Source organism: Bacillus rossius, chromosome 1 (genome assembly GCF_032445375.1).
Source record: "Bacillus rossius redtenbacheri isolate Brsri chromosome 1, Brsri_v3, whole genome shotgun sequence".
NCBI classification, from domain to species: Eukaryota; Metazoa; Arthropoda; class Insecta; order Phasmatodea; family Bacillidae; genus Bacillus; species Bacillus rossius.
The window spans coordinates 143005857-143030943 of record NC_086330.1 but is presented as its reverse complement, the minus strand read 5'-3'; the positions used below and the strand labels follow the sequence as shown (position 1 = coordinate 143030943).

Genomic DNA, 25087 nt, shown 5'->3' with positions numbered 1-25087 from the left:
ATAAGGAACAGGGGCGAGCCCTCGGAGGGCCAGGTTCCGCGACCCGATGGCGGGACGGAGGGAGACACTTCTATGATCGTCGGTCAAGCAGCCATGCTGAAAGAAATTACAATAAACTTGCGGAATTTTCAACGAAGAATTTATCTCGAATAAACGAAAAGTTCTTCTTAATTTCAAGTAATTAAATCTTCAAAGAAACTACGCCGTATTTCGACTCCCCGAGTTGTATGTTTCGTTCTGAACAAAGGTAAACACACACAGTGACAAAAACGAGTGTTCTTACAGTAGACTTAACCAGATTTTTAATGTTCTGTTAATATACCAAAAATATTATTTTGGATTCATGTTCAGTGTCCGTAAATTTGTTAGGAAAGCCGTTATATTTACGAAGAACCCTGGATGATTTGTATCCAAAATTCTTTGTAAATTGAAGGTGAAAATGTTTAACAGTGCATAACAAACTGGTCCGGGGCATGACCTCGTGAAGCCTTTCAAACCTGATTCCTTCGTACGACTTGTGTTAGCGCAAGCGTGTTAGGCGGGCCAGCTTCGTACAACGGTCGATACTTAATTTAAACCCAAGTTAAATTTACATTCACTGAAGATGTATGCTGACTGAACGGTAACTTTTACGATTTATGTACTCCAAAGGCCCTTGTACTAGCCACGCGTTACCGAATTTCCCGTTGTGCAACAGACGACAAACTATTTCCTACGCGGACACGGAGAAATGGAGCCTTACACTGTTTATAAATCACCCAAGACGCAGCTAAACAACGCAAGCAGAAAAACATTCGAAATTTCCTAAGTTTCTGGGCAGGGCTTCCGTGAGAAATAAAGGGCCCAGACGAAAGTAATTTTGGCTAAGATTTTCCTAGTTACTTAAAGTAACAAATTTTCAAGCCCCACAAATAAATAAAAAATTCATAAATAGTGTAAACGTTATCATGTTATCACTGAGTGTTTCATTAATTTAAAGATTTCGAAGGAATTATATAAGCCCCACTGGTGCCTGAGACCCGAGGATTTAGTTTCCTCTACCAATCCCTCTCGGAGGACCTGTTTCTGACACTTACGCAATTTTCGAAAACTCAGATGTTTGAAAACATCTACCCGTGACTGCAGGCGTGGGCGTGATGATGCTGCTGGCGCTGACGGTGGAGCGGTACGTGTCGGTGTGCCGGCCCGGAACCACGCGGCCGCTCATCGGTCCACCCGGACTAACAGTGGCGCTCATCCCGCTGCTGACCTTCCTCGCCTACCTGCCCACCGCGTTCCGCACCGAGCTGCGAGGCTGCGCGCCGCGCCCCGGCCGGCGCCTCTACTACAGCCGCCCCAACCTGGCCTTGCAGCTGTCCGCCTTCTACTCCGTCTACAAGGTGCTGCTGGAGCTCGTCTTCAAGGTCAGTACCGCCGCCCCAATGCTGATGGCCATGCTGATTTTCCGCTTTCTATTCCATTTACTAGCTGCTGGAGCTTGTCTTCAAGATCAGTACCGTAAAACCAAACCTAAACTTTCTGCAATCAACTTTCTACTCTGTCTACAAATAGATACTGGAGTTTTCAAGGTCTGTACCGCAAACCCAACCTAGGTCAGTTCTGCTAACCTAACCTAGCCTTCCTGTTGTCCACCTTCTCCTATTCCATCTACAATGTGCTGCTGGAGCTCATCTACAATGTCAGTACTGCCATGCCAACATGGCCTTCTAGCAGTCTGCCTTTTATTTCTCAAAGATGTGCTGTTGAAGTTCATTTTCAAGGTTAGTAATGACGCCCCAACCTAGCCTTGCAGCAGATTGCCTACTACTCAATTTCCAAGGTTTTTCTGGAGATTATCTTCAAGGACAATACCTCCATCCCAAACTGAACTTCCAACAGACCGCCATCTACTCCGTCTACAATGTGTGCTGGCCTTAGAGCAGTCCGCCTTCTGCTTTGTCTACAGGGTGCTGCTGGAACTCGTCTTCAAGGTCAGTATCGCTGTTCCAACCTGGCATAGCAGCATTTTTCCTTATAGTCCGTCCACAAGTTGCTGTTGGAGCTTATCTCCAAGTTAAATACCACAACCCCAACTTGTATTTGCAGCAGAATGCCTTCTACTCCAGCTAAAAGTTGTTGCTGGAGCCCATCTTCAAAGTTCGTATAGCTTCCCCAACCTGGCTTTTCAGCAGTACGCCTTCTACTCCATCAACAAGGTGCTGCTTCGAGGTCAGTACAACTGTCCCAACCTGATATTGTAGCAGTTCTGATGCTGCAAAGTCTACAAGGTGCTACTGTAGCTTGTTTACAACGTCAGTCGGCTCCAAAGTGACCTTGCAGCAGTCCGCCTGCTCGGTCTACAAGGTGTTGCTGGAGCTCATCTTCAAGATCAGTACCGCCATCCCAACCTGGCCTTGTAGTAGTTCGCTTTCTACTCCGTCTATGAGATGCTGTTTTTGCTCGTTTTCAAAATCAGTTTTGCTGTCCCAACCTAGTCTTACAGCATTCTGCCTTCTGTTTTGTCTACAAGGTGATGCTAGAGATCGTTATCAAGGTCAGTAAAGCCCCCCAAACAGGCCTTACAGCAGTTTGAGTTTTACTGTCTACAAGGTGCTGCTGGAGCTCGTCTTCAAAGTCAGTATCACCTTCCCAAAATTGATCTTGCAGCAGTCTGCCTTCTGCTTTTTTCTACAAGGTGCTGCTGGAGATTGTCTTTTAATGTCAGTACCGCTGCCCCAATCTGGCATAGCAGCAAAATGTATTCTACTCTGTCTACAATGTGCTGCTGCAGTTCTTAAGGTAAATACCACAGTATCATACTTGTCTCGCATAACTCTGCCTGATACTCCGTATACAAGGCACTGCTAGGATATCGTCTTCAAGATCAGTATCACTACCCCAACCTGGTTTTTTAGCAGTCTGCCTTCTACTCCGTCTACAAGGTTCTGCTGGAGTTCGTCTCTTAAGTCAGTGCCGCCCGGTAACCATTTTTTTTGTATTGGTAAACTGCTCTGACTAGCAAGCAGAACCCGCAAGGATGGCGAGGTCATTAGTTGTTTTTTTTTCTTCATAAAATTAAGTTGTCCTATGTTTATTTATGTACCTGGACCAATTGTATGTGACAGCAGTCCAGTGTATGGAAACAAGTAATGACAGGAGTACTATAAAGTTCTAAAAAAATATACACTATCTTTTTGGTTTGAGGTTCATTAACCCTTAGGAAATACAAGACCATGGATAGGTTGTCTAACAGATACTCACCAGCCACCAAGGGTATGGTGTTCCCAAAGGATTTTTGAATTTTTTTTTTAATTTAAACCTTTTTATATTTAATGTAGTAATATTCGAATAACAGGTTAAACGAAATGAGTAGGTGACGAAGCTAACATATTTAACGTAATTTTTATCACAAATCCAAATAATTTTGCTTGGGATTATAAAAAAATTAAAATCTTTACATCCGGCTACGGTTGGCAGTAACTGTGCATGATTTTGTGTACTTTTCCAAATAATTGTGCAAACATTTAATTTTTTCCATATTCTTCCTACTTTCCCCCTACTTTCTCATACTTTTGCAACTCTAAACTGTAAACTCTCAACTCTGAGGTTGGCTCCGGTGTTAGCATTAGAATCCGAAAATGTTTTTGCACATTTCCAATAGAGTTATGTATCACATTTTAGCTTTCATAAACCCACTGGCTCATTCTTTGATTCGATTGAAGACATAGACATACCCTTGTAAATACAGGTCTGTTTTCAAAACATGTTTATGCTTGCTTCAAATATTAGATTACCCTAAAAATGTCCTATCCCTCTTTTCTGTGAAGTTTCAAGTCTAAAGCACACAATCATTCATTTTTTTTTTTTTTTAGGATTTTAGGAAGAGGGGTATATATCCCCCCTTCTTCCTTCCTGCCTCTTGTGAGCGCCCCTGAATTCTTAATAGTTGTACAGGATAGTGCAGTGAAAGATATTTGAGGGTAATAAGGCCCCGCTATCTTGTATCTTTCCAAATATTTATCCCTATTTTTAATATTTAAATTCATAAATCATATCTCCCAGACATTCTATACCGTGTTGCAACCACATACTATTCACCAATAGGCTCTAGTCTGCAAGTGTCACGACGGAAAAACTTATAATTTCATGCAGGCGACTACAACTATCGTGATAATAACACCCGTATAAAAATATTTGTAATTGCAAGATGGCGAGACCTAATATCCCTTAATCTGGCACGTTCAGTACCACGGTTATACCGGTTTTTCAAATGTCAATATAGTTATAACGGAAATACCAAATATAAAATGCAACCTGCTAGAAAACAGGTAAACACTAAACTGGAAAAAAAAAACCATCAGTAATAATAAACTAAAAAACTAAAAATATTTGAGGGAGTATTTCAGTACTCTTCAGTGATGTGTAAATATCTAACCTCGGTAACGAGCAAACTGGTGTGTTCTCATGTTGTTCATGTTGCAAATAAACTTATAATACGAAACTAAGACACGAAAATTAACGTAGTATTCTTTAAAATAATGCCGAGTATGATAAATAAACTAATAAATAAAAAAGTCACTTTTCAAATACCAAAATTTTTTGATGCGAATCACACACATACTTTCTGCGCTCGCCGCTAGATTTCGCTGCCTGAATCGTAAACGTTTGTTGCCACCATCAATGTATATAGCAATAAGCAGCACGAAACAAGCGAAAATTTTAAACAATTAGAAAGCTCCGATAAAATCCTGGCATTGGACCTGATTTTTGACAAGGAGTTTTATTAAAATACTGCTCATATTGTTAAAATTCACTTAATTTTTAATACTATTAAGTTTCCGCACGCGTTAAAGTTATACTTCTATGGCTTTACTAAAATATAACCTGGAACATTTTAAAACACATAATTCTGAGTAAATGTTTGTCTATTTGTTTTTGCTTAAACGATTGACATCAGTCTGTAAATAGCCTACTTCCTACAAATAAATTTTCACTTTAATGAGCTGATTAAACTTTATCATCTTAATATATATAAATCCAGTGTCCTTGTGTTTGTTTTCAGTGAACTCTTCACTAAGTCAACCGATTTCGATGAAAATTGGCATTTATGTGTAATTTTTTCCAACTTGAGAGATAGGATAGTTTTTATTTCTATTAATGGTGTTAATAATTTATAATTAATAGGTAATAAACTGATTATCAATGTTTATTGGTGTTATTAATCGTAAGTTTCATAAGTCTCAAACAGATGGCGCCTTAAATCAGTTTTTTACAGACAACTGTTGTACTGTCTGGCATAAATATCTCATAGATGGCGCTACGTTTCAATTCAAATTTTTTTTTCTCCATGTTGTGCTCATTTTCGTTGATCAATGTACTACATAACCTCGCTTTTTTTTTTGTATTATTTTGGATTTTATTCTCACGTGTTTACAATTATTGATAATCTATCTTCTACTAGCTGACCCGGCAGACTTCGTACTGCCTAATTAAATTGCAATAAAGTCCTTTCAAAATGATTTGTAATGTGACATTTTTTTATTCCTACATATTTTATAGTCGGGGCAAAAAATTCTCCTGAACAGAACTGTCACCCTGGTGATAGGGTGTTGTGAATAAGAAATATAGTTAAATAAAACATATAAATAAAAAGATAAATAAAAAAAGTAGTAATCTCTTTATTGTTAATCATGTGAAACATAATATTTTTTATTTTCATTGTAGTGCATGATTAGATCGGTAATTAGCTTGGTTAGTAGCATTTCGGGTTCTTCTACCTAAATTGATTCGTCTAATACGAGGCATATCAATATTATAGATTATTTTGTCACATGCAATAATTAGCGATCATAGGTAAATAAACACTGCACAAAACACTATATAGGTAAGAATTTGTTTCGTGTATAAGTTGACAAAAGCAAACTCATTAGGGTAGGTAACCTAAAATCCAAGGGGAAAAAAACACTGACATTGACAGTTTGTTGTTGTTTCAACTTTTTTTTAATTTGATATGACTTGGAGTCAAATCCTTCAAGCCGTATTTATAATAGGGAAAAGAAATAATAAAAACTTAAACTTATGAAATACTTTTGGTAATGCTGGTTTTGTTTGACTGATGTAATGACTTGAAAACTGATGCATTTTAAAGTAAAACAAATGAAATAATATCACGAAGCCGACCAAATTGAACTATTCGATTTAGGTTTATTTTTTTTTATTTATCTGTGCTCCAACGCACACTGTTTTGATAGATATGATTGAACGTTGTACAGAGGTAATAAAGTGCAAATTGACTCTTTGACGTTAGAAACATACCTACATTGTTTAAACAACAATGAGTGCTCGTTTTAGTTAGAAAACGTTTGTATGGGAAAAAGAAAAGGGCTGGTTTTAGGGTTTTTCCGGCAATTATTCGAATTTTTCTCGCCGTAAAAACCATCTTTGAACTTCAACGAACATTTAAAAAAAAAAATTGGCCAAATTGGTCCAGGCCTTGTTGAGTTATGCGCTTACCAACACATTTTGCAATTCATTTTTATATTATGGTTTATAGTTAGAACTAATCAGAGTATTTATTAATAAAATGAACTGTGATTTATAATAAGTAAAGATAATCAGAGTATTTAATAATAAAATTGAATTGAAAACGTTATGTTAATCTGTGTTAAATTGTGTCTTTTAAATCCTTTCTAAGAGCCCGTCTACAATAGTCCGAACCTGTGCGTGGTCCGTGTCCTTATCCGAATGTGAGTGACCTCAAATTGTCTCACCGAAAACTGCCCTGTCCACAATTGCGGTGTCCGAAGTCCGAATGTATTGATTTCTAAAGTTGTCATCAGAGCGCAGTAAATGTGCCAAACCAAATGTTTTTGTTTATTGTTTTGATGCTTTGTAGTTTGAGATTGAACTTATGAAAGTTGTGGGAGTTCAATATTATATATTTATTCAGTGGCTCTTATTGACTTACAACACCTTCTTTTTCCTTCAATAACAAAAACAAACACCACGTTTTCCAACGGGAACCGGATATTAAAATATCGTGAGTGATCTGTTCTTTTTCTGTGTCCGAAGTACACAGGTTGGGACAAAAAGTTCAAATTGACGAATGTCTTCGGACCAGGTAGGTTCGGACCTTCGCCCACTTGACGCATGACGTCAGAGGTTCACGTGGACCAATCAGCGACGAGTTTACTTCGGACACAGTTTAAGACATTGCTATTGTAGACGGACCTTAAATCACTCAGCCAAAGCAACGCGTGGCCGGGTCTGCTAGTATTATATATTAATGTTATTAAAAAGAGTAAAATAATTGGCAAGATGTGATTTGAAAGCTGCCCCTTGAAGTTACAAAGCGCGCTTTCTACCGGTGCTATTAAGCCTCTTGGGAATTACGAAGGAGAATATATATTATAATCATTGTAATACCATGATGTTAATGTATTTTAAAACTTTTTTATTACTTTGGATTACTTTTTATTATGACTATTTTAGTTTACCAAACATATTCCAGGGTAGTATTTCACTATCATAAAGTTTCATTTGGCATACTTATACGTTTGGTATGTTTACGAAAGTGACTAAGTACGGGTTTATGTTGCTACAAATGGGTTCACCATTTTTGTGACACATTTCCGTTACATTTACACGAAATGACTTTTACCAAATGCCGTATACCGAGAGCTAAGATAGATATTTACACCTTTAAAAACTTGCAAATTTGAATAGCCCATCAGCAAATAAACAATAAGTGGTATCAAGCTTGAATATCGATAAAATTTATTTCGTTAATAATTTATCCCTTTTAGTTAAAAATAAATAGCGAAATTATACATTTTTCTGTGATTTTACTTCTAACAAACAAACTATATCTTAATGATAGACCTAGATATTTGTGTATAGTGTATTTAAAGTCTTGCGAATTGGGATCCATAGTTCGATGGAAATAGTCGCTTGGAACTGGCCGTCAAGAGACATAATTATGTGGAGCCATCAGAGGCGCACCCAGGAATTTTTTTTTTTGGGGGGGGGGGGGGGTGTTTAAGTTTGTTTTTTTATGAAGGGACACCTGTTTCAAAAATAAAGAAGGGGGTTCCGGGGGTCCTCTCCCGGGAAAATTTGGATTTCTAGGTGAAAATTGGTGCTATTTAATAAGTTTTTGTATCTAATTATTGAATATACTGCTGGTAGAAAAAAGAATAATTTTTAGTACGGTACTAAATTTTGTTTTAGACAAGAATCAAACAAAGATACCTTTATCAAACCCAGGGTCTCGTCCGCTCAAAATCAGTATTATTTTAATACCATGAGAATCATAGCATGCATTAAAATCCACATTCTGTGCAACTTAAATCACTGACAATGAAGGGTTTGCTTTTTACTGCATTCACACACACAAATTAAGTTCACTCTACTAGTAAAAACAAAGGGTATAAAATTCACACATATAATGTCTAGTTAAAACTGCAGAAATACAGTCCAAAATTATGCAAAAATTGAGATAAACGTAGCGCACAAACAATTCTTAGTTTTTATATAACACAAACTAATTTGTAAAAAAATTAAAGTAATTCACGGTAGCAGACTACAAATGTAATACTACAATAACACTATCAGCGATCACCAGTCTTTACTACTGAAGGCCCGGAGCCAAAGGAAAGGAAAAATATATATCGAAATGAAGTAACTACAATTTTTTACACTATGTGTTAAAGTTTGCACATTACACACTTTAAAGGTAATATATATTATAAATATTTTACTGGTTATAGTAATTTTGGAAGTCTCTAATTTTCGGGAATACTTTTTTTTTGTCTAAATCTAATCTAGTATAATACATAGCAAAGTAAATAATTAATACACAGCATCAGTAAAAGAATTGTCACTGCATTTGAAGGAATTATGAAAATCGACTTGTTCTAATGTTCCGTCTGTCCTTCCAGGAAAAGAAAGCCTCATATTTAACAGTGCTGCATCAGTTCTGTCAAATACAGTTGATGATACATATTGCAGACATGCTAAATTAAATGTTCGTGGTACACCATTAAAAAGCACTACTAAAAACTATTATTCATGACAAGGCTATATGATTGGTTTGAACGATCAAGCAAGTCTCGTACGTCGAAACTCGAATGATTTCACTTGTTACAGGCCAGCGCGAGCGTTAGCAACGAGTACCGTCCAATATTCCAAGCACATGTGCATGCGCGTGGTATTCTTGCTATGCAGCGAAGTAAACAGTGTGAGCGTCGTGAAATTAGCTGAAATACGTACTTGTTGTTCTATTTTAATTTATAATATTCATTATTTAATTTACTTGTTTTTTTTTAGTTTGATTTGATACAATATGATTTCACTAAAAATCAATTTCTACCCCTTCCTATTTTCATTTCCACATTAAGAAGTTTCACTTCTTCCGCGCGGAGGGACTCCTCGCACAATTTTTTTTTTAATATGACCTTCTCAGCCACACTCTACTGATAAATATTCCCTTAACCTACGTAGAGAAACGTACTCCTAACTACATTTCGACCGTGGAAGGGGGGACATAGCCTCTTGGGCGCGCCCCTGAGCTGGCAGGAGTGTCGGCAGGTGGCGCCCACGCTGCTGCTCGCCGGCCTCAACACGCGCATCATGCTGGTGTACCGGCGCTCGTGCGACCGCCGCCGCAAGATGACGCTGTGCCGCTCGGCGTCGTCCTCCGACCCGGAGGACCACCGCAAGTTCGCCGAGGAGCGGCGGCTCATCCTGCTGCTGGGCAGCACGTCCATCCTCTTCCTCGTGTGCGTGTCGCCCATGGTCATCCTCAACGTGACGCTGTCCGAGCAGAACCTCACGCAGTACTCCTACCAGGTCGGTCGTTCACAACAGTTCCGACGCTTTTCCGAGGTCAACGTTTAGGTTAGGTTAGGTTCGGCGAGTATAAGAAATAAGTTCATTATTTTCCGGGAGGGTGTGGTAGGTTAAGTTATCGTAACTAAATCGATAATATTCTGACATAGCACATTCTATGGTCACTAATCCAGGTCCTCAACCCGCTAATATCCGTCCCCGCTGGTTGCACGCACCCTCGCTTCACGTTCGCGCAGGGCCCGTGGACAACCACCCCCCCCCCCCCCCTTCCCAATTAGACTGCATATATGTATCATTTTAGTCTGGTGAAAACTCCAAAAAAGGAAAGTGCACTGTAAGGATGTGAGTGGCCCCTTCAGGGCATTATAGTAAATCAACACTCATTATTTGTACCACTTTCAACACTATTTGATGGAGGAAGTTTAATTATGTAATATTAAGTGGAATAGTCCCAGCAAGTGACGAGCAATCTTCCATTTTGACTCTAGCAGCCAATAATTATTCGTAACATAAATAATCACGTATATCATAAAACTTGTTAATGTTCAATGCCGTTATATTATAAAGGAATGCTGTAAGACTCTCGGTCTGTAAGTCTACGTAGGTCTGGACCGCACGCGGTTCGTGTCGCGGGAGAGCCTTCAGTGTTGCCACTTTGTTCCGCAACCAAGCGGAAGCCTTGGACTACGCTCACCATCGCGGCTCCGAACCATTTCACAGTGAGAAGGTTGTCCGGCTACAGCTCAACCGCCGGGTGACCCTCCCGCGCACGGTTTGCTTACGTACGGCACTGGCCTCCGAGATCGCGCACACACCTACCGACTGCGCTATCATTCCATACAGCCGTAGTGTGTAGAACCCACTCCACTGTATCTCGCGCACTGTCCGCGGGACGCGTGGTTACAGAGACTGCCACAGAATTAGGTCTCGTGTGTTCACAGTACATAGTTTTATTGTGTGTGATGTGCCAACGCGACTGTGTAGCATTCCGACGAACGCGTTTTGATTTAAGTTTATTGACCAAGCAGTTTTAATTATTTTTAGTGTTTTCACCTGTCCACGCTAGTTAGGCAAAAAGCGTCTTAAGCTGAGCAGGGAAGTGCCGCAATAATAGTAATTATAGGTCCCGAACTATGGAACTCACTGTACCACACACGGGACCGACACCCCACCCCTCCCTTTTGTTTGACTCTGGAGACTAGTCTGGCGCTCTTCGCGGAAATTCGCATCCACCACAGTTCACTCTGAGGTTTTGGACACAGAATCGCGGGCGATGGCCATTCTTACAAAAGGGCTTTTACGTAAATTAAAAATAAAATTTCAAATATATATATTTTTTTCAAATACTGAGGACGTACCTGTAGTAACCCTGAAAACATTGTTTCTACATTCCTACTGGTTACTGAGAAATCACCATACGTACCTGACATTAAAAAACATGTGCATTGATGCAGCTGCGGCCATTTTCTTCTTTTCCATGTGGACCTGTGTGTTTGTTTTGGAGAAATTTAGAAAATAGGGGTAGGTATTGTTTTGATAATCAAAGTAGTTAATAGAATGATAGTTTTGCAATTACTATGAAAAACTTAATTTTATATTTTGTTTGTAGCTTTCGTAAATAACTATCTGCATTGCGAAATCTTTGTTTTCTGAAATTTTTAATTAAAGTAATATTTTGAGTCACGTAGTAAATAACGATTTTAATGGGAACGAAATATTTAAATTGAACTCGTCGAGAAGCGGGTCATTTGCTACCTATAAGTACTTACCCAACCAACCATCAACATAGTTTTGAAAAAGGTATTTACGTACTTTTATTTTTACTTCACGTAAAAGCCACTCCAAGAATGTATCCTAAATAGAAAGGGTGGTTCAGACGTTCCTCTGTTTACCCTGAAAACATGATTTTCTAAATTCCTGGTGGTTACCGAGAAATAATTGTTTACAGGTCACATTAGGTAGCCTATGCAGTATTACGGCCGCTTCAGGTTAGCAACTTGGAAAACCATAGATTCACCCCAGTTCATTTGGGGGGCCCGAATAGCTCCGAAGTTCACTGCTTGCTCGTGAATACTTCAAAAATACCTTAAAAATAGTCTGCGTGGTTAATAAGTATAGGTTAGCTAATATAAAATTTAAAATGAAAATAATCATGTGAACGGTTGGTTATGTTAGGATAGCTACATCTTAAATTAGTAATACCTGACGAACCATTAATTCTTTTTAATGTAGCTATAATAAACTAACCAACCATCTACAATATAGTCTATTAAAGTATTTTTAATGTAGCTAACCTTACTTCATCGACCATTCTCACAATATCACAAATATGTCTTATTTAAACCGAACATGCACGAAAGCGGCCTCGGAATGGACTGTTGTGAATGTTAGATATGCCGATCCTGAGATTCTCCATTTATAAGTTGTCCTAGATTGTATCCGACGAACACTAATTGCTGATTGGTTCACGTGAACCTCTGACGTCATGGATGGTGTGGGCGATAGTCCGAAATCTCCGTAGTCGAATACATTGGCCAACTGAACTTTTTTTTCCCCAATCTGTGTCCTTTGGTATCAAAGGTAAACATAAAAAAAAGGACGATGAGGTAGGAACAGGAAGCCCAAGAAGATCAAGACGAAATTTTGATTAGGCTGTCCGTTTGCGACCGGCGCTTTTCAAAGGCCAACACACACGAATTCGTTTTTGACAGTGTGTAAGCACTGTAAGTAGTGCTTAAAATTGGAAAATATTATACATGTTTTTTGAACCTACTATGTATGTACATTCTGAAGTGACTTGTTTCAATGATACACGCTTGAATGGCGAGCACATAGTCACTCCCGTGCCACGTCTGTCTCTTCCATTCCAACTCTTCGCGATCTTTGATTGTAATTTCTGGACACCACTCTCTCTAACCACAGGTCATCACTACAGGCTGGCTGCAGCCGGCCGAACTACCTACTCGCTCCAAGGTAATTAGAGTATATTACTCGCCCTCTTTCCCTGTGCGGCCGCGCGAAAAAAAAAAAAAAAAAAATGCTAGTTTCCTCATCGTGGACACCCCTCTCGAATACAGGCAGCTGTGGACTCTTATTGGCCAAGCCGTCACCCCCACTCTCGAGTGCGCGTGCCAGAGGGTGGGTGGAGGTCCACTCAGCTGGGCTCTTAAGCCCGCCGCACACGGTACAATATTCCTTACAATATTGTAAGCTAGGAGTCGTACTGGCTCTACTAAGTAGGTACTAGTTTCTTCACTCGATTACAAACTGGATACTAGTAGCTGTACGAGCTGGGCTACTGGTTTTGCGTAATAGACTGCGTCCTATTTTCGTTGCTTGGTGTGTTCCAATATTTAAGGAATGGCCAATCAGAACTCACGAAAACAGCATGAGGGGTTGTTTACACTTTTAAGCGCGCATGTCGTGATAAACATGGACGGAAAGAAGTGGAATAGTCACCAACTCCTCGTTTTAATAAATGCATACAAAGAAGAGCCTTGTTTGTATGCAGTACAAACTGTAAATTATCATAATAAAAATTTGTTGTGGAGAATATTCTCTTAACAAAACTAGTAAGGCAGCTAGAATCGTGTGCAGCAGAAACTTGTAGCGCACCTAGTGTTTCAGCTTGTAGTCTACACAGTAAAGAAACCAGTAAGCATTCTAGTAAGCAAACTAGTAGAAAATATTGTACCGTGTGCGGTGGGCTTTAGTTGTCATCCGCCTGGATGTTGACAACCCTGCTGTACACGCTGTAAGCAGACTGTTTCTTGTGTGCAGCCAGTATCGGCCGACTGAATATTTGACACCACCAAGACAGGTGAGACTCCCTTATTGATGAGGGGAGGGAAACATTATCCTCCAGACCGAGTTTAACGCGTCGTTGGCATGACAATAGTTTTTTTTTTGTAACGTGCAGCGATATCATGTTGTTTAAGTGCAAGATATAATAAACATAATACGAACAATGTTTTTGAAAAACTATTTTCGTGCATCTCGATTATTGTATTTATAGTATTTTGCTAACATTGCAAATGCTAGTAGTAAGTTTTTATTTTAGTAATTTAAGTAAGGACGGTTTGACTAATTTTTTGCACATGCACTCTACCCACGCCTCGCCACTGGTGTGATTAGAATTTATTTATTAGCATATACTTTTGCCTTACCGAAGAACTAAAAACTACTGAACTTTAACAACTTTCACGATTAAATTAATATTCAAAACTAAGCTGCATACTAATTTACAATAAACAAAAAACCTAAAAACACATATTTTGGCTCTATATTTACCGCGCTCTAGTGACTACTTTAGAAATCAGTGGGTTCGGACATCGTACATAGAAAATGTCGACTGTGAAGTTTTCCGTGCGATAATGTAACGTCATTGACATTCGGGTCACGAACACGACCGCCCAAAGTTTCAAACTGGTGCAGACGGGCCTGAACAGGTAACACAAATTTAAAACGTTTGACACTCATATATGTAGGAGGCAGGCACATTTTCTTCGCCGCGAGCAAAAAAATCGATGTCGTACGCGATCGTCAGGATACCTTCGACGAAACACGAATTCCGTCAAGGTACCCAACATGGTGAGGAATTCGTGGTACATATTACCCATAAAGTGGTACATATTAACTACAGAATACACAACGGCTTAAATACAACGAATTCCGTACGAGCAACTACAACATTTCAGGTCAAAGCTACTTTAATGTAACAGACGCTATACCCAAAACAAATGAACCATTCACGAATACAGTTCAAATCTCGCCCCATTAGAATCGTTCGTTACTACGGGACTCAAAATAATGCTTTAATTCAAAACAGTTATTCCCTAAATTTAAATTGTTTGATGTCCCACATCTGTACTTTAAAGCTTCTGGCAGGGAACTAACGGGACATGGGCCGACGACACTTACTTGCTTGCTTGCTTAATCGAGGAGTCTGGAAGAAGCCTCCATAGTGCACGCCACTTGATTAGCGTGCTCCTCATTGCTGCACGCAAGTCCATTCGCGCGAGACGGATTGCAAACTTTTCCCACCCCGCGTACACCCAGATCATGGCCCCAACAGTTACACGCGTGCCGTTACGTTACTTTTGAAACACAAGTCCACAAACCCTCATAACCACAGCAGGCCGCGGAGCACACAGCGCACCGCCCGAGGCGCCTCGTGCCGCGACTGTACTCCGCCCTAACTGTCGCGCACACTATTCTGCGCGCAAGAAAGTAGTTCTGCACTCCCTCACGCCCACACGGAAATATAAAGTTATGAAAAGGCTGCTGACAGAATATAAGAATATAAATAAAATATACATTAAATTACGTACAACAAATACTAAAAATTAAATACGATAACTGATTTAAAAATTACAAGAAAGGTCTTCTTCACTGATCTAGAAGTTAGTTCTGCCAACTTCAGGACAAGACAACCATACCAACGTAATTTTTTTTTTCGGTTGTGTGGTTATTGGTTTTCGCCCACAACCAGCATTAGATCCACACAAGGTCGACGATGCCGGAGTGAAATGCGTAACGATGAGCTAACACAACCAGGTCTTCAAACAAGCACTTTCTTTCATAGGATAAGGTCATGACTGAGCAAAGAGCAATAGGCGGGGCACTTTTATTTTTTTGTTATAAAAAACCGGGAGAGTGTAGGGATCTACGGATACCTGGCAGGAACTAACGACTACCTATCTTGGTGGTCGAGGCCCGTCGACCAATTGTAAAATAGGTCATGGGAGCGGGATCAGTGATAAGGATAAGTCATCAATTAAATATGAATGCCAATACCAACGTCGTAACGCCACCCAGAAAAAAAATACTTTACAAAACGTAACTAATAATAAAATAAAAATCCTGTTTGTTTCAGATAAGAAACTGTTAGCAGATACAAAGTGTTTTTAGAAAGTCCAAGGTCTTTGTAACCAGGGGTTACAGGCGGTGGCCCGAGTGTGGCTGGAGACCAAGACGCCGGGACGCCACTGCCGCGCGCACGGAGCGGAAGTGACGTCACGAGCACAGCTACGGCGTGCTGCGGACAGGGCTGGGACACGGGCTTTAACGTAAATATCTCAGAAATCCAATAAACCAGTGGGAATTTGCAACGCTGTTTTCAGGGTCAAACAGGAACGTCTGTAGTACTGGAAAACATCAATTTCGAAATTGTATTATTTTATTGACGGAAAAGCCGCGACGTAAGAGAAGAACCGGTAGGTTAGGTAAGCATTATTTAAATACTCTCTGTCCAGAAGATATATAAATCCTTGCAATGGGTGTTTTTTCACGAGCGATCAGCAAACTTCAGAGAACTTCGGAGAACTCTTATCCCTTTGAACTGTATGCTTCCCTATAGAACAGACCTCCACCCCAGTCTGGTAGAAATAAACACAGCCATGTTTACACCCTGACAATCTCACAACAAATCAAGATCGATAGTTTTATAACTTAATAATCCAAAGACCCATATTGACTTCAAAAGTTTCTAAATAGCAGATTTAAAAAGAATTACGGGAACTGAACTATTCATCCGCCCTCAGCGTATTCTTAAATGCTTTTCGTAAACAGACAGCTCTCCGATTTCTCTAGCAGTTTTCAAAGCGCATCTTCGCCCCATATGTTTGCCCAGGTAGGCGGGGCCCTTAATAATGAACCAACTGTGGAGGTATGCATCTTACCAACATCGAAGTCATTGGTGGGATGAACTGCAGTACCCCCGACAAAAAATTACCAGCTATCAACATCGAAAACCATGTTTCACTAATTCAAAAAATTCAGTTCTGAACCTCCCCAGAAAAATAATCCAGATTGCCTTGGTGTCAACTAGCGAGTTATCTGGGTGGTCCTTCCCTCTCCATATTGAAGCATGAGAAGATCTCAGGGCCTGCAGGGGCACTCGACATTTTTCGCATCAACGATCCAAAAACCTCACAGTAACTGACTTTTTGATGCAAACGTATTAATACAAATAAATTTGCAATTTAAAAATGTTACTCAGCAAAAAATACTCATATTTCCTTTATTTGCTTTGGATTATTATCCCCAGATCGCGGATTCCCAATACCCCTCCCCCTCAGTTTTGCCCTTTGTGAAGAGGCCCTTGAGAGTGAAAGTTGGGGAAGGAGAGGAAGAGGTAAAATTCATGGGGCCCCGGAAGAGTTTACCTTGTTAAGATGAAATGTACAATTCCATAGCTAATATAAATCATTGGAAACCTTACAAGTTATGTGGTACATGCAAATTACGTTTATAGTTATGGCTATGGTAATGTTTACAGTATTAATTATTATTTAATTGTGGGGTTTAAATAGTTGTACATAAGGTAATGGTCAGTTTATCTCGACAGCCCTGCTTGATGAAGTACTCGGTAAAAACAAGTGTACAATATTAATGAGGGCTATATAAAAGAGCTTTCCGCTGCATTAATGACGCAAATTAATAGAAAAATAACCTGTCTTCAACCACCCCTCCCTTATTTTCCTCACAAACCCTTCATCCAGCAAATGTTCACTGAATGTCAAGCAACTTCATTTAGGAAATTACCATATGTACACATGACAGGCCCTTTGTACATGAAGCTGTAAAATAAAATTCAGGTTGAGAGTGGGTGAAAGCAAGAGGAGTGATAATGCATTGACTACTAATTATTCTCTTACTGCAAAGGTTGAGGCATATGTCCAAAAATCTTGCTGTAATTTAATGCTTCACAAAGTTTTTAACATTTAACTTTGTCTGATTGAATTTTGTTACACACAATAAAAATTAGCTTCTGCTTACATTAAAAACTTTTTAAATTTTAAACTTTTTTTAAGATACTTACCATTAAACTTCAAGTTTAGAAGTTACAAGTTAGCAATGATGGCTGGAGGATCATTAATAACTTCAAATCATTTTAGAAACAATTCTAAACCCATGTGTCCTAGTACCAATTGGGAAAAATGTTGCTAACATTTTAGGCTACGAAAATGTTTTTGCTATCGTTTTTCCCTCTCATCAAATTATACATATACGAAATTGGTGCAGATTACGAATAGTGACAACGATAACAGTACAACATTTATATTTATCGCATATTGTGTTGGTTCATCTGACGTCACAATCGTCGTATTAAAATGGAGTTCTACAGCTAATACAAACAAATCATATTTAAAAAGACTATGCCATCCATTTTAAGCTTTCCAGCATAAAATTACTAACCACTAAAAAGCTCTTAATAAAAAACTGTGTAAATAATTTTGTCAACGGTTATAAGAATATACAGTCAAGCACACTAATGTCTTGGGCTGAAAACAACGCTTCAAGATGAGTTATTAACTGCAATTATCCAAATACAAAATTCAGTCACAAACATTTAAAGACAAACACTTGAACCTTGCGAATTTTTACACAAATATACAAAACTGATTTAGTGTAACTTAAAAATAAAATATTGTAGTCCACCAAACCAAACATTACATACCTTACATCACGACTGTGGTTGATACTGATTTTGCTTTTAAAACTGATAATATTTGGTTTTAGATTCCAGGGAAAAATTTTAGTCAAGGGTATAATTTCAAATTGTTGCTAATCCGGGCAATAGTAACCCTACATCCTTCTGTAAATACACATAAGCCTTCCTTGAGATTGTGTTACAGAGGCTGCAATGTCTTCATCTTCCAATCAAATTCTTGTCTCAGTTTTGCATGTCTGTCTTTGAAAGATTTTTCAAGGTTTTTTTTTTATCACATCTTCTTCCATAGAATCAAAACTTGTTTTCAAGAAATTTGATTTTCTCTATGTCACAGTTCTATTCTGTGTAGTACAATCATGATTCACTTATTGTAGTATTGTTGAGTGCTTGCTTTTTGGTGCATTGTTTAGCACTTCCTTCTTGTTGCATTGTTAAGCGCTTGCTTTTTTGTTGCATTATTTAACGCTTGCTTCTTTTCATCTGTGGCTTCTCTTTCACTTGTTCAAGAGTCCGAATAATCTGTTAGGTCAGAAACTAATATTCTTTTCACATTTCTGTTTTTTAATCTCTCATCTAGCGGAGTTTTCTACATCTATTAGGTTCAGTAGCAATAAATGAGGCACCTCGTCAGATTTTAGAATCAGTTTTCGCTTCTGACTTGTGAGCTCACATTGAAGGTCGCTCTAATAAACATTTTCAACTAAATGAAAAGAACAAATGCTTGACGTTTCAGTTTTGAAAAGTCCTTTCTTTTACAATTTAGTATCAATTTTTTTTGTACAGCGAAGTTACTTGGAAGCCTATGGTTAGGGACAAGATTATGTGGTGAATTGCAATAAAACCAAAAAACATTGAAAAGCATGCCAATACACCATATAACACCGAAATGCAAGCTATTACACCATAAGGCATTGAAATGCAACTGAAATCATTCAATAATAAGCTTTTTTAATCAAAAATTTATTGAAATAAATAAAACTGATTTCTTTTAATAAATTTAAATCTAGGAATGTAACATATTTATCAAAAAGGTTGTACCAAATTAATGTACTAAATAGAAATAATTTTCTTTTAACTTTTTTATCTTAAAATGCTATTATTGACTCATTTTCTATGGTATTGGTAAATTTTCCAAACACAATTACTTACAGAATAATTTTATTGTACTAAATAGTTAGAAATGCTTATTACAAATTATTATATTGTAAAAAAGCATCAACTGTCAGCCGCAATAAACGGTTATGGTTAATTCAGTATTATTAAACATTTAAGTTATGTTTGTTTAAAATATGCTAAATTTATGACTAAATATAGTTCATAAAAAAATAAAAACAATAACACTGAAATCTCATGTTATAAACAAAATGAGCCTAAAACTAAAACCACATCTTGTCCTTACATATGGTATGTTACTTCTGTGACACATCAAGCTTTGCTTTTTAATTTCATAGTCCACAAAAAAGTATAACATTTATAATTACAAAAGTATTAAGTATTGACATCATATATTTACAACTGAGGAGTTTTAAAACATACCTGCATAGTTTAACAACTGTGAACCTATTGAAAACATTACATTTTGCAAGACAGCAGCAGCTTACCCTAAAATAACACTTTCACTAAAGATTCCACACAAACTTGTTAAAATTTCCAAGAAAACACTGGCAGAAAGGCACGAGTTGTTCTTTCGCGCATTGTTAAAAGTTTTGCAACAAGCAAGCAAGCTGTAGATCAGTATGTGCCCCCCCCCCCCCCCCATCCCAGTGACATCACGGCTGCCAACCCGTGATCCCGTTACACCGCCAGGACAGTTAAAGCCCTACCTCTTCCTCTAGCTCCCTTGACTTTCTTCAGACAGTAATTGGATGGTGTTATGCATCAACCAGCTAAGCGACAATTGACAGTTTTGAGTAAAATTGGTTCAAAGGTTTTTAGCTTAGAAACAGGCCAACATGAAATATGTTTACCCCTATCAAGACGATATTTGGTACAATACTGTATATCTGCACCCATGTTTGAATTATTCACAATAAAATCTATAAATGACAATAGTTTCGTTGATTTTCTTTAATGTCACTTAACCAATTCCTGATTATTGTAACCAAAGATATGAATCAAGCAGCAAAGCACCAATGCGTGGTAAACTTGTTGATGCAAAATATTAGAGATTATTGTGTTATGGAACAACAAGTTATGTACGTTTACCACTGAATGAATATGTAACATTGTTTTAGTTTGCAAACACCAATATAAGAGAAATAATTATTAATATATAATGGAGTCTCTTAATAGTGTTCAAAAATAGTTTCTTTACAGGTTCTCCAATTTTTATCTCATAACATATACACAATTACAACAAAATAAATAGATATAATAAATGAACTCCAATGATTAAATAAAAGGAACATTCTTCAGTGTTGTTTATACGCTCTCATTTTGTAATGTGAAATCCAGGCTTTCACCAAAACCATCAATATCATCATATGTGTCACCACTAGTGTAAATTTTATCATAGAAATCTCTGCAGTCACTTGGGATGAAATGCATAATACTTTTGAGAACACTCAATTTTGGTGCAGATATTGCCTTGCCATTAGGCCACAATGGTACTAGATGATCACCACTCACAACATCTCGAGCACCAAGGCGTGACGAATTTCTTTTTTCAAGCAAATTTCTTGACTAACGCTGTTGAAGGACGTTCTCAAAACAAGAAATAATGGTTTACTCTTCTCAATTTCAATATTTCTTGTTTTCAGCCAACTTACACCTTTACCTTCAATGTCCTTCTTCCTGTTCGTGATTTTCTTTTCTAAGCAAGCAGATCCCACAAAATCCTCATTCCTCATCTCTATTATGGTCAGTTTGTTTTTGGTACGACACTTTCTCATTACTTGTATGTAATCACCAGGGGTGTACAATCGTTGCTGCAGCTTCAAAGCACACTAAATGTCTCCAAATTCGTCATCATTGGGCAAAAAACTGTGCCCAGGCATTAGAAATTTCATTGTCACTGTTTCTATTGTTGGGTGTGATGCTAAGACTGCTTTCATTATGAGAACTAGCTTTATGTTCCTACTCTGCCCTCCGCAAGAATCTGACCAAAGTATTAAATGTTTCTTTCCTTCGGGCAAATGTTCCATCAGATGTTTTCGGAGACACGAGCCTACTTCTTGGGCTCCTCGACCAGCTTGCTCTTCCACCCAGACATAGCAGTAGCCTTTCTTTGAACTCCCATAATGAATACCACAGTTATAGAGCCACAATTGCAGTTTGTAAAAAACAATGTTGGTGGACATTCTTGGTAAAGGTAGAAAGTTAGCTGGAGGTAGAAAGTTATAACCGCCAAATCTGTGGACTCTGTAACACACTTCATATCATTTTTTATCTCAGAACGTGCCATTTTGCCGTCTCCTGATGAATGATGTAGCCTATGACATGCAATTAGTGCATATCAAAATGGAAGTATGTATTTTTATGACTAGGTTGGTTATAATAGGTGTTTATGTGCATAATAGGTTATAATAATAAATTAATACTGTTAATTTTTTCTTTATGATTAGTTAAAATCAAAACATGTACATTCACAACGAAGCATCATTGTAACATTGTTGTACAGAATTGGTGAACTGAGCTTGTTCTGATCACAAAATGTAACATGATTTTGTATGGGAATAATTTGATACAAGACCAAAGCATTGTTTAATTTAATATTTAATTTTGTGAACATTATTTTACTCTACTATCCATGTAATGTGTGAATTTAATAATGGAACTGGAACTTACCTTTTATATACAAGCCATTTCATTTTCTGTTGTTTTTTCAATCTCAGCCAGATATTGTATCTCTCTTGATAAAGCAAGTATTCGTTGAATTCTTGTTGCCATTTTTAGGAATAAACCTCATAAAATCACAGTACAGTATCAACACCTAAGCACGACTGACGCAGCCAAAACTTCCTTCCTTTAATAAAAAAACAATGATTCAACATAGCAGACACACTGCCAACGTAATACGAACTGTTGCTTAGCCAGATGATGCGAAACTCGATACACCACTTGTCGAGAAACCGAAAGAGACGAGGCGGATAGCTGAGTTATGCAAATCATCGTAACCCACATTTCAGGAATGGTGCTTAACTTTTTTCCCCGTTGTTTTTTTTATATTGCGAACACAAGTTTGATAACTCATGTACATGTATATTGACCACTTGGCCAACAGATGGTGTGCTCAGCTGAATTTTTTAAAAATGTCGCTTAGCTGGTTGATGCATAACGCCGTCCAATTATATTAATCTGATACTTTTCTACATCACTGAAGGCAAGTTTCCCACAACAGTAGCTCTTTTGCTGGCAGGTATTCCGAGCCGTGGCAAACCTACTCGAGGTCACCAACTACTCCATCACGTTCTACATCTACTGCTTCTTCTCGGAGGACTTCAGAAACACGCTGTTCAGGACGTTCCGGTGGCCGTGGTGGCAGAGGAAGAAGAAGCAGCCGTTCCCCGGCGCGAAGCCGGGAGGAACCAAACAGTTCTCGCCGGGCAAGCCCAGCTCCCCGCCCACGACCACCACCACGACCATCACCAACAACAAGAGCAACGGCAACAACAACAACAACGACAGCAGCAGCAGCAGCATGCACAGCCGAACCATCTGCGCCTGCCTGCCCGGCAACGCCGCACAGAAGCTGTGGCAGCGGCTCGCGGGTTGCACCAACGTACAGGACAGCTGCAGCTACCGCCCACCTGAGCATGCCAGCGTCTAACACCGCACTTCACCGTGCTGCGTTCCTGAAACTGCACAGTTTGAAACAGCTCCAAACTTCATTCACACCAACCAAAACTATTACAGTTAATGTTTTTACCAATAATGGTACAGCTAGCCTTCCACTCAATTAAAAACACAACTCTCAAAAGTCCTTGAACTATAATGTAGCTAACCAAGAGAGACCATAACAAAAGTATTAGAAATGCTAGGTAAAATCAAAATAAGTTAGAAAATATCCTTGGCAATAAAAGCATTAAAAAATTTATGCAAAGAATATTAAGGATGCAATCACAAATCAAACAGCATGTCAATTGGAGGCTTAGTATCCTTAATGCTTTATATTTTAATGTTGTAGCAAACTGCAGTTTCAGGTTCCAAATTCAAAATAATGACAAGAAAAAGTTTTACATTCCTATCAGCAAGTTTAAAATTGTTATACTTGTGTATATGTGTATGTGTGTGTGTGTATGTGTGTGTATATGTGTGTGTGTATAGGTGTGTGTGTGTGCATATCAAGTAATGATAAATTGTGAACATTCCCGAAGTGAACTTCAAAATAAGACAAGATCACACTGAATAGAAGCTGATAAAATGTGCATTTAGTCAATATATTTGTCCATGTGACATCACATCATCATGTCTATAGTAATCGCATCAAAATGATTTTAGAAACAAAACAAAAAAAATGAGAAATACCAATGAATCCTCCTCGGCCTAAAGTCAAGATGGTTCCAAAATGGATAGTACATATATAATCAAAACTTGGAACATGTTTTTTGTTACAAGTGTACAAGTGAACACATTTGTGAATTTGTGTCCAGGTGCACTATATCCTCCAGAAGAAAGTAGACTAATTTATGGTTCTTTACTATTCTGAACTACATTTTTTAAGTGTTTTAAGTGTAATATTACATGTTTCATGTACCAGGGTAAGCAAAATGTTATTTCATGTGTCGAGAAAATGTATAAGCTTTTAAAAAAGACATAATACTTATGGTATACTCAGCAAACGAGCAGCTGTTTTGTAAGCTTATTTACAATTTGTATACTAATGCAATAACTGAAAATGTTTTTCTCTATGGAAAATTTTTGTCATTTCTACTTATAGCTATTATATTATGATTATGAAACAATTTTATGTGCATAAATACAAATACAAAAGCTGTGTAATGTTTCAGAATTTTCAAAGCTGACGCAAATATTTTAATGATATGTATTTGTTTTGGGTGAAAAATGAATATAGTACATAACATTTGAATCTTTGGAAACAGTCAAAGTAACACTAAATTTTATATTTATATTCTCACCATATTCATATTGTCCAATTAACACAATTTCATTTAAGTGTTTTTTTTTTACATTAAAATAAATTTTACATTTCTTAAAAAATAAAAAAGGCCAAAAAACATAAACTGGCAATCTACAATAAAGGACAATCAAAAAATCCAGAAAGCCAGGTCATTGGCTACCATATATTTTTATCATGTTTAGAAAATAGACTCAAATGTAATATTCTTTAATTTAATATCTTTGGATGTCTGTCTGCCATTTCAAATTCAAACTGCTGTTTTGTTTTGTTTTGTTTATTCAAAAGAAGCAAAGTATTTTACCACAACTAGTTAGAAGTTACATATGTTTATAGTGTGTTAATTTATGTAACAAAATACAAAAATATTCTCCTTCATGACTGTACCAAAATACATTTTGTTTGAAAAATGGAAGGCAAATGTTTGATTAAAAGTTGTGCCCAAAAAATAATTTTTATGACAAGAAAATACACAAATGCATGCTTTTTAATAAGTTTTTGTATAAATTAAGTACCCCGGGATAATAAAACCCAACAGTATAAGACAGATTCCCTAACAACATTTTGACTGCAAAAATTAATTTTATCCATGATTTTCTAACATATATAGTTAAATCTCATATAAAATAAACATAAAAAATCTAAAGCATTAAAAAATTGCAAATAAAATTTAAAAACAAGAATCTTAACGTAGTGAATGAGAAAAAGTTATAGCTGATATTAAAATG

At 37.7% G+C, this 25087-nt stretch overlaps 1 protein-coding gene across 1 annotated transcript in view; it reads left to right on the top strand.

Moving 5' to 3' along the window:
• LOC134536875 (probable G-protein coupled receptor B0563.6) overlaps positions 1–24394 on the top strand; it is a 177445-nt gene extending 153051 nt beyond the window's left edge. The window contains exons 4-6 of the mRNA XM_063376966.1: positions 1126–1403; positions 9568–9828; positions 22641–24394. Of these exons, the coding sequence (XP_063233036.1) occupies positions 1126–1403; positions 9568–9828; positions 22641–23051 (950 nt within the window). The 3' untranslated portion in view covers positions 23052–24394. The remainder of the gene's footprint in view (positions 1–1125; positions 1404–9567; positions 9829–22640) is intronic.
• The last annotated feature ends 693 nt before the right edge of the window (positions 24395–25087 follow it).